The sequence below is a fragment of the Chionomys nivalis genome, chromosome 21 (assembly GCF_950005125.1).
Source record: "Chionomys nivalis chromosome 21, mChiNiv1.1, whole genome shotgun sequence".
NCBI lineage: Eukaryota > Metazoa > Chordata > Mammalia > Rodentia > Cricetidae > Chionomys > Chionomys nivalis.
Genome location: NC_080106.1, coordinates 31,544,013 through 31,554,531, shown reverse-complemented (window position 1 = coordinate 31,554,531; position 10,519 = coordinate 31,544,013). Strand labels below are relative to the sequence as shown.

Here is a 10,519-nt window from a genome sequence, read left to right as displayed (position 1 = left end):
AGGTTACACTGCATTGTGGGATACCCTAAGTTGTACAACATTGTGGGATACCCTAGGTTACACTGCATTGTGGGATACCCTAGGTTACACTGCTTTGTGGGATACCCTAGGTTACACTGCATTGTGGGATACCCTAGGTTACACTGCATTGTGGGATACCCTAAGTTACACCGCATTGTGGGATACCCTAAGTTACACAGCAAGGCTGTGGCCTTCCCTTTTATTTTGTGATGGGTCCTTGCTAATACCCATGAACTCTAGTAGCCCAGGCTGGCCTCGAAACTGAAACCTCCTTCTCAACCTCCCAAGTAACTCGGATGCCAGGCCTAAGTTACTAGGCCTGATTATTTTTCTCAATAAACCCTCACTTTGCTTCCTAGTGACTGGTCCTGAAATTCTTCTCTGGGAACCGAGGTGACAGCCTCGGGCTATGCTGGACGTTCCACATAATTCTAAAAAGTGTGCTTGGGGCCTGAGAAAACTGACCAGGGTTCCAAGGCAGCCTCTGGCGTGAGGCTCCCATCAAGGCGGGCATCACCAACCTTCAGGCTCTTTATTACTCTTAAGCAGAGGCAACCAGGCTTCCCATTCCCCTCAAGCAAACATGTGAATCCACAGTGATTAAAACCTCACTTGGCTTGGCCTCCTGGGATCAGGGCCAGCCTGGGCAACGATGGGACATAGTCTCTCAGCCTCACCTAAGCCTCTGGCTTCCTCAGACTAGGATGGAGTTAGGTCTTTTCTACAGAGCGGCACTGAAACCTCTCACCCTCCCATGGGCCTTCTGGACCCCACAGCCCTGACTGGCATAGTCCCTGAGAGCTCTGTTGATCCTCCATCCTGCCTCTGGGGCACCAGGCACGAAGGAAGTTCACCAGCGCTAGAACAAAGGTTGGAATGAGTTGAAGCTGAGGCCCTGGGTTCTGCTAATAGAGGAACCAAGAAATGTCCCCTTAGAAAAGAGAGAAGTATGTCACTGTTGTGGCCCCTGACACACCGACTCCCACCGCTGTCCTGAGTGGAGCGTCCATTCTCTGGAAAGCCGCAAACATTCCTAAACTGGACTTCTACTGAATTATCTCAAATTCTTTGAATTTCTCTAGTCTGCAAGGATTGAAGGAGGGGACAGGAGGCGGGGAATGACCTCCAAAGAGGTTAAATAGGTCACCTCAACACTGGGCACCAAGACAAGCAGAGGGACCCTTGAAGATCTTCACCTGTGCTTCTGGCATGATGATGTCACTCCGGACGCTGCTCCTGGCTGCCCTGCTTCTGGGGACGTTTCTGCAGCATGCCAGTGCTGGTGAGAACTGGTCATAGATGGGAGAGGGCAGGGAAGGGGCCCCTCGACCACACAGAACACAGCAGAAACACAAGCTGTGCCATTTATACCCTGTCTGTTCTTCCAAAGGTCACAAGGGCTGGTGTCAAGAGCATTGGGAGGACAATAACGGTGCTGGGAATGGGATTGGCGGTACTGGGGACCTGAACTGGACACCTACCTGGTGAAGAGCCATGGGCAGCACATCTTATCCTGAGACTTTAGGACATAGTGGCCTTGATTGAGGGCTTGTGATGCAGAATGAACGATTCTCAGAACTGCTATCATTCTTCCATTAATGGGCTCCACGTATCACCAGGGAACAACATAAAGGTGGAGAACTGGTTCCAAGAATGTATGAAAAGAGATTTTTATATTTAGTTTAGAAAGGGAAGTTGAAATAAGGTTCCTAGACACAGACAGCTGCGCATGCAATCGCACACAGATGAACGTGCAAACGTGCAAACACAAAGAGCCTATGCTATGCTAGCACAGCTACCCCTCACCATGGTAACGCGCACACACCAGGGCAAGGCAGAACATAGACAAAGAGAGGCACACACAGTTACCCATAGTCCTTAGGTTCACACGGGCACACATGGGGCCACTCCATGGGTCCTCAGGTACACGAGCAGACCCTTGGGACACCTGCTTCCATTGTTCTTCTAGCTCGAGCCACCAACGTAGGCCGAGAGTGCTGCCTGAAGTACTTCAAGGGGGCCATCCCCTTCAGGAGAGTGGTGACGTGGTACAGGACCTCAGCTGAGTGTCGAAGAGATGCCATTGTGTGAGTCCCCATTGGTCCTACTCTTACACCCCAGGGGGCGGTGTGGAGCATCTAGGAAGGCCATTGGGAAAGAGGGAAGAAGGACACAGCTCTGGGAACTCAGGGGGAACGCTTACACCCCACACAGTTGAAAGGGGTTCAATCTCTTCATTTATTTATGGTGAAACAGAGGCCCCGAGATGGACAGACATCGTAGGTAATGGAGCCAGTAGGCAGCAGTTCAGTCACGTCCCCACTCTGGGTCCGAGCTGAGAAGAGGATAGCAGGCAACCCAAGCCTCTCTGTGTCAGCTCTACTTGTCAGGCCTGGGGCTTCTGGGGACCAGGCATGAAGTCCTGTAACCCTGGCTCTACAAAGGCTGGAATGGAGTCAGGACCCCAGTAGTAAAGACTTGCTAATGGCATATGTGACTTCATCCTGTTATTGCCCGCGGACCTCCGAGTTCAGGTCGATGCCGGCGCGGCTGGTTGCGGAGCTCCAGAAGGTCTTGCTGTTTTCACACCCACTGGCTTCCCCTGTGTAGGTTTGTGACTGTCCAGGGCAAGAACATCTGTTCAGACCCCAAAGACAAACATGTGAAGAAGGCCCTCAGATACCTCAGAAGCCTGGAGTCATAGCCTGTGATCATGCCCCCGGGAGCATTTGGAGACTCCAGCGTTGGTGTCCATGATCTCAACCCAAAGCTCCCTGCATCCAGTGGAGGCCTGAAGAGCGCAAGAGAAGCCATGGAGTGGGGGTCCCTGTCCCCTTTTATGGACTCAAGATACAGACCCCAAAAACTCCCATTAAAACCCTCCTCCTTTAGTCTGGGTCGGTGTGTTCTGTCTCCACGGTGAAGAACCTTTTCCACTTTGGCCAGTCACACTGGAAGCATCCTCATAGGACAGTTGGTCCTGCTCTGCCCAGGTCAGAAAGGGTTAACTGAGGCTGAGGGAGAGACTCAGTCCCATACAAGTGAGAGGTGGAAACGTGGGGACACGGGGTGGGCGGGGCAGGCAGAGCAGAGGTGGACACAGTAGGACCTTCACAAGGGCCCCTCCTCCCTCTGCATTCCAGGGAAAGTGTCCAAAGGAGTCCCAAGGAGGGCCTGTCTTCTCTGCACCCCAGGTCTCCCAATCACCCCAAGACCAGTCCCTATCCTAGCCCCCCAGGAAGCTGAAGTTATCCTTCCTGTGCTGAAACCTGTGGCAAACATATCCAGATCCTTCTGCATGTGCTTGTCTTCCTGCTGCCCATGTCCCTTCCCTTTCGTTTCTGAGTCCCCTCCCTGCAGCCTGTCTGACTCTGGGAAATTGTCAACCATCCCCTTTCCGAGCCTTGGCCGCCTCCCTACCTGAAACTTAGTTCTATGGTTAAGCTGACTTCATGGGGCCCTGGGTCCCGTGGGTTTTTAGTAGCTTGATCACTTAAGCGCCCCCGCCCAGCCTCCTTCATCTTCTTTGCCCCCAGCTCCAGCCTGCCCCTGGCCCCTGGCCCCTCCTGAGTTCCTGCTGTGCGTGGGGGGCACAGTCCCTGGGGTTTCCTCTCAAGCACTTAGGGGTTGTCTTGACATTGGCCTCTGCTGCTGGTTCTCCAAACTATGTCTGTGTGTACTTGTAGACCTGGCTCTGCCATTCCACTGGGGGCTCTATGAGCTTTCTAGGATCATCCTGAGTCACTGAAAGATTGGCACAGAAGTCTGGGAGACCCCTCTGTCCAAGCCTAGTTCAGAGCAGGAGCCACAACAGGCTGTGGGAAGAGTTAGGGTCTTGATATTCCAGATCATCTTTGCCTATCCAGCATGCCTTTCTTTCTGGGTCAGATTATATAGCACAAGCCAAGATCTTCTCTTCCCTGGATTCTGCCAGGCTGAAGGCAGTCTGAGCTGGGCTGCATTAATGAGTTATCTGGAAGAAGGTTTTTAACTTGTTGCTTCCACCTTGTGGCCAGTTTTGGCACTGCATAACAAATGCCAAGGGGGCGGGAATAAAATCAACACTAACAATCTGGAGGCTGGTGGCCATGAAATGGCTTCCTAAGGAACCCAAGATTCCTTCTACCATAGTGGGCTTCTCTTTCTTGAAGACCAGGAGTGTCCCACAGTCCTGAGGCAGCCTCAGCTTAGTCCTTGTGAAAAAATAGCCTCTGGATCCCAGGGGCTAGAGAAAGGATGACCAGTTTGGCAAAGAGGAGACCCTACTGACAGAGGAGGAGCAAGAACTGGGGCCTGAAGGCCTGTATCCTGTATTCTAGAACCTGGACGCTCTCAGGGTATGCTCGGTTCTGCTCACTTGGCTTTCCTTGGCTGTTGAAGTCTTCAGCGGCAACCCTTTGGGTAAACTCAGATGGGAAGGGCAGACCACAGAGACCTTTGAAGGGTGACAGATTTCCTGTGGACTCTGGAGGGAATACAGGGATTGTCTCCAGGCCACTGGGCAGGGAATGTGTGGGGCCACAATGGGCAACAAAATCAGCGTTCTAAACCCAAGTGGTCAGGAGAGGGAGGGTGAAGGTGTGTGGCAAAGTGCCACCACAGTCCTGGGGCATTGAGGAACTGTGGCTTGGAGACTCTCGTGACTAATGAGAGAGGAACAGGACGGGAAGGGCGGGTGGACCCTGGGAAGGGGCGAGGCGTACTTTGCTCCTTCTGACTTGAATGGGCCTCCTCTGTTCATTTCTGAAATACAGGTTCCTTTCAGCGCTCACTGCCAATACCACCACCCCATGAGGCCTTCCAAAGTCTCCTTAGTTTTGTAGGACACCCCCAGGCCAACATACACATGCCTAATCTTGACCAAATGTCACTTGTCACTTGGGGGGGGGGACATAGATTCCCCCAATAAGTTTATAGTCTCTGGTAGTTTGGGTCAGCTAACTCAGTAAATGAATTATTTATATAGCGGACATTCGATGATATATTTTGTCAGCCGTGACTGAATGGATTCCTAAAGAAACACCTGTGAGGAAAGGAATTGCCAGAGAATCACTTACACCTGGACTCGAAGCACCGCTGAAGATGTGGAAATTGAAATTGGGCAGTTCTCCAATTTGCCAGTAGGGGGCGCGCTGGCACTATAATAGAGGGTCAAGACTAACGGGGGAGGGGGGGATGCACCTAGATTGAAGCTACAGAAGGCACCTAGGCAGGGGTGTCTGGTTGAATGGTTCCCTGGCGGAGTTAGCAGAAATAGGGGGAAGGGGGACAGCACAGGTGCTTAGAAGGCTACCAAGAGCACCGGACGGTGCTTCTACTTCCTTCATCTATAATTGTCTATCTCTGACATCAGTTTATCATAAGGCCACAAGTACCAAACAGCGTTTAGATATCTGTGATCCAGCTTTTGTGAGGTTTTAAAACTCATTATCAGTTAAGCATGTTGGCTCAAGCTTGTAATCCCAGTACCTGGAAAGTAGAGGCAAGAGGATCAGGAGTTCAAAGCCAGCTTCTGTAGTTTAGTAAATTTGAGGATAGCCTGGAATGTATGAGAACCTGTCTCCAAAAACAAAACAAAACAAAATAGGAATCATAAAGCCAGGGCCAGTGAAGCACAGCTGACTGAGGCAGGAGGATTGCTTGCACCCAAGAGCAGCCTGGGGAACATATCGAGAACCCCTTCGTCTTAGTTCTTTTTCTCTACTGCTCTGATAAAAACACGATGACTAATACAATTATAAGAGTCCACATCTTTTGGTTTTGTTTTTTGAAACAGGATTTCTCTGTGTAGGCTGTTCTAGAACTCACTCTGTAGACCAGGCTGACCTCAAACTCTGAGATCCGCCTGCCTCTGCCTCCTGAGAGCTTTAATCCCGAGGATTAAAGGCATGCACCACCACAGCCAGGCTCTGGGGTCTTTCCGAAGACCTCCATCAGGATTCTTAACTTTTCCACACACAAAAAAAAAAAATTTCAGAGTAATTCAGTATGAAGCAGATTTGGTATTTATCAAGAAGTGGCTTAGTGATTAAGAGCTACAAGCACTGGCTGCTCTTTCAAAGGACCCCAGTTTGATTCCAGCACCCACCCAGCGGCCCACAACTGTCTGTAACTTCAGTCCCCAGGGTTTCAGAAGCCTTCTTCTGGCCTCCAAAGGTACCAGGCATGCACATGGTACACAGACATGCATGCTGACAAAACACCCATACAGAGAAAATAAGGAGGGAAGAAAGGCACTTAGGGAATGGGCAGGAAAACACTTGAGATGTGGTGTGTCCCCAGAGTTAGCAAGAGCCGTGTAGGTACAGCCTTAGAGACTTCTGAAGTCAAACCTTCCAAGGGTCTCTAGGATACTCCTCTCTCCCACCCTCTCCCCCTCTCTCCTCCCCTCCCTTCCTCCCTTTAGACTGGGTGTTACTATGTAGCCCTGGCTCTCCTAGAACTCAGACATCTACTTGCCTGTGCCTCTGGAGTGCTGGGATTAAAGGCATGAGCCACCGTGCCAAACTGGGGAAATTTCAAAATGAGATCACAGGGTGGTTTCTCGAGTACCCTGGAGCATGGTCCAGGCTGAGGAGATAAAGACACAGATCCAAGGGATTAAAGGCCTTACTGTCCTAGGTCACAAGGGAGCTAATACATGTTTTGACTACAAAAGAAATTCACTATCATATTTGTGAGATTCTCAAAGAAGATACGCCTTTCCCGCTGTAAACCCGTCAGGACTTTTGAGGTTAAAGGTCACACACGCTTTGGCCTTCAGCAAGGCTCGCGCTAACAGCCGCGTTTGAATCATCTCTGTTAAGAGGAAGTATGTCTCTGTGTGGGCAATTTTCGTGGCAAGTTTTGTTAGCTTTGCTGACATTTTGGGCTCTCGGTAGGCAAAGTCTTCAACCAGACTCGGGTGCGGGATCCTTTTCCTTGCCACATCCTCTCCACACGCCCCGCCTCTCTCTCTTCTGCCTCCAGTCTCTGCCGAGACCTAGCTGTGGGCTCTCAGACCCTCGCTTCCCCTCCCTCCCACTTCTCCACAACAACGAACTTGGACCTCCACTGACCTCTTGAGGGTGGACCTTGTTAAGTCCCTGCCTTCCTGCTTCTCATGCTGCCCTTACAGAAACCCTGCTGTGGCCCTGTGGTCCCTTTGCCAGGATGTGGGCATTCCCTACCTGCATTGGTTGGTTGATTTGTCAACTCCATACAATCTAGATTGATCTGAGAAGAGGGAGCTCAACTAAGGAAATACCTCCCTCTGATCAGCCTGCAGGCAGGTCTATGAGACCTTTTGATTAGTGACTGATGTGGGAGGGCCCAGCCCACTCCCAGCCCACTCCCAGCCCATGGTGGGCAGGACCACCCTGGGGCAGGTGGTCCTAGGCTGTATAAGGCTGAGCAAGCCATCGGGTGCAGCCAGGAAGCCGTGTTTTTCTATGGCCGCTTAGTCATTCCTTACTTTCTCTCCATGGTGAACTATGGCTTGAGATACGCAGGCCAATAAACCCTTTCCTCTCCAAGCTGATTTAGGTCACCACGTCTATCACAGCAATAGGGACTAGGACACCAGCAATGCTGTTCTCCAAAGCCAACACAGCCACAGCAGGGATGAAATACTCAGGACTTTGTCTAGACGTGAGACCTGCTGGCATGCTGAAGTTAGGAAGATGCAAGTTTGAGGCAAGTCTAGAGTACACATAAAACTTCAATGGGGGAAAAATAGCCGGGCAACAGTGGCGCACGCCTTTAATCCCAGCACTCAGAAGGCAGAGGCAGGCAGATCTTTGTGAATTCAAGGCCAACCTGGTCTACAAGAGCTAGTTCCAGGACAGCCAGGGCTGTTACACAGAGAAAACCCTATCATACACACACAAAACAAACAAACAAACAAACAAAAAAGAAAACAGTAACAACAAAAGATTTCAATGGGTTCAGTTGGCATATGTGCACACCTATTCATCCATCCACAGATGAATGGGAGGGAGGGACTTCTGAGCACTTTGGAGCCTGTGGTTTCTGAACGTCACAGGGTCTGCAGATGTAAAGAACTCCTGCCACAGGTCACCAGCTGTCAGGCCCCTAGAAAGGCACACATGGGATGAAGCCCGAAGTCCCTGAGGGCCAGGGGGAAGCTTCCCTCCCTGGAGTGAAGGAATCCCTGCCAAGAGAGCATCACTGTCCCCTCCCGACATATGTCACCGTGGCAAGACAGCAAAGGAAGCAGGAGGGCAAGGCTGTAAGCACAATCCAGAGTGTTCTAGACTGTTGTAGCTAACTCATGGGGTTCTATAGGGGGAGGTGGGTTGATTGTGTGAGGTAGTAGAGTCTCCTATGTACTCCAGGTTCACTTTGAACTCAGTCCTGCCTCAGCCGCCTGTTTGCCAGAGTTACATACGTGAACAACACCTGACCACAGCATGCCTTCAAAGTAAGGCTGTGTACCCGAGTCTGGCTGCAGCAGGGTTTCGGGTCCCAAAGAGGAAATGTGGAGTCAGCGAGGGAAGGAGACTGACGCCATCTGAGCTTGAATCAGAGTGGCTGCCCGTTTATTGAAAATAGGCTGCAGCTTTGGACTCTGAAATTGCTCTAAAGTTTAACCACAAGCAGTACTGAAAGCAGACTTAATGATCCTGGGGTGAAAGCAGCCATTAACGTCATTACAGGCCATTTTCTGGACGCAAAGAACCACTACGTTTAGCAAGACTGTAAACGCCTCTTGTGTTCTAAGTTTCAGTGACCCCGCCAGGTGCCCTCTTAGATTCCTCTTGCATGGTGTCTGCCTCTGTGGTCAGGAGGTGTCAGACACTGAGTCCTGAGAAACAAACCCAAGAGCAATTTTCATTCTTCAAGGGGCTTGGTGCGGCGTTTGTACCATGTAGCACAGCAAGCATTGAGCTATCTCCTAATTGCGTTCTTGTGTGCCTTAGTCTTATGATATGGGCCTGCTCCCCTCATAAGTTCCCACAGGGGAGGGTCCTGAGGGCTTACTGTTTTTCCATTATACCATAGCATTCTGAGTCCTTCAGGGTATACTCCTGTATATGGCAGAGGGGGATAAAACCAGTCTAATTGCTTAACAGAATCTGCCCCTCACCTTCATGGGGCAGACCAGATCTTGTCATTCATCCAGTAAACCACTAATCCTGGACAGTATTCTATACTAAACTCTTGACCTTAATGACCTCAGGCTCTGAATCTGGGTACATTGTTTCTCTTGACTGTGTTTTTCATCCCCGGGACTAGGTAGGCCCAGTTAGTAAATCCTTAACTTTTCTATTCTTGGCAAAATCAGGGGGTCACAATGGGGAGTCTTGTGGAAGTAGGCAAAGTTATCATGCTACATGGTTCTACAGTGGCAGGGATGTTTTCTAAAGAATTATTTTGTTTAAAGAGACTGCCATTGTATGTGTTCTCATCCTTCACCAAAGCCCACAAAATTTCCCAAAGGAAGAGGCATAAGGAACTCCCACAACACATAGTGAGAATCATAAAAATGAAAGTAAAATGGTGGCGGGGAGCTGTGACCGGAGCTGTGACGGCAATGTCGGAGAGCTGTGGCAGCAATGTTGAAATGCCAGGACTTTGTCAAGCGGCAGCAGCTGCAGGCCAGGCGGGTTGAGAATTGATGAGGCCTCCTTGACAATTCACAGTACACTGTGTACAGGGTTCCCAGGAACTAAGGATGGTTTTGAATAAAACTATTATTTTCCATGTGAAATACCACCACCTTTTAAAAATAAAAATCTATAAATTATTTTTTTCTTTTTCCTTTCTTTCTTTTCCTTCTTCTTCTTCTTCTTCTTCTTCTTCTTCTTCTTCTTCTTCTTCTTCTTCTTCTTCTTCTTCTTCTTCTTCTTCTTCTTCTTCTTCTTCTTCTTTTGCGACAGAGTTTCTCTATGTATTCCTGACGTTCCAGAACTCACTATGTAGACTGTACTTACACTTGCCTAGAGCTCAGAGATCCACCCGCCTCTCTGCCTCCTGAGTGCTGGGATTAAAGCCATGGGCCACCATGATGGGCCTCTCTCTCTCTCTCTCTCTCTCACACACACACACACACACACACACACACACACACTCTTTCTCACTCTCGTTCTCCCTTTCTTCCTGTCTCTTATAGATGACATTTTCTTTGAAGATTTGTGTGTGTGTGTGTGTGTATGTGTGTGTCAGTTTGTGTTGCTGCCAAGAGGCCAGAAGGTGTCAGATCCCCTGAAGCTGGATTCACAGGCTGTTGTGAGCCGCCTGACCCAGGTGCTGGGAACTGAACTCAGTACTCAGGAAAAGCACTGAGTTCTTAGCTTCTGAGCTCTCTCTCCAGACCTACAGATCAACTCTCAATTTCTGGATAATTATTAAATTGCATCTCTAAGTAATTATTTTGATATTTTGTGGGTTTTTTCCTTTCAATTTCAATGTGGGTTTTTATTGCCTACTTCTACATAGCTCTTGATGATTTCCCAAGGCTTTTAAGTTTTAAAATTTTAGGTTGGAGAGATGGCTC

At 49.7% G+C, this 10,519-nt stretch overlaps 1 protein-coding gene across 1 annotated transcript; it reads left to right on the top strand.

Moving 5' to 3' along the window:
* The first annotated feature begins 1,041 nt into the window (after positions 1 to 1,041).
* Positions 1,042 to 2,901, top strand: Ccl17 (C-C motif chemokine ligand 17). Its single transcript, XM_057754234.1, has 3 exons — positions 1,042 to 1,303; positions 1,991 to 2,108; positions 2,632 to 2,901. The coding sequence occupies exons 1-3, from the start codon at positions 1,231 to 1,233 to the stop codon at positions 2,723 to 2,725; spliced, it is 285 nt and encodes a 94-aa protein (XP_057610217.1). The 5' UTR covers positions 1,042 to 1,230; the 3' UTR covers positions 2,726 to 2,901.
* Positions 2,902 to 10,519: the final 7,618 nt, after the last annotated feature.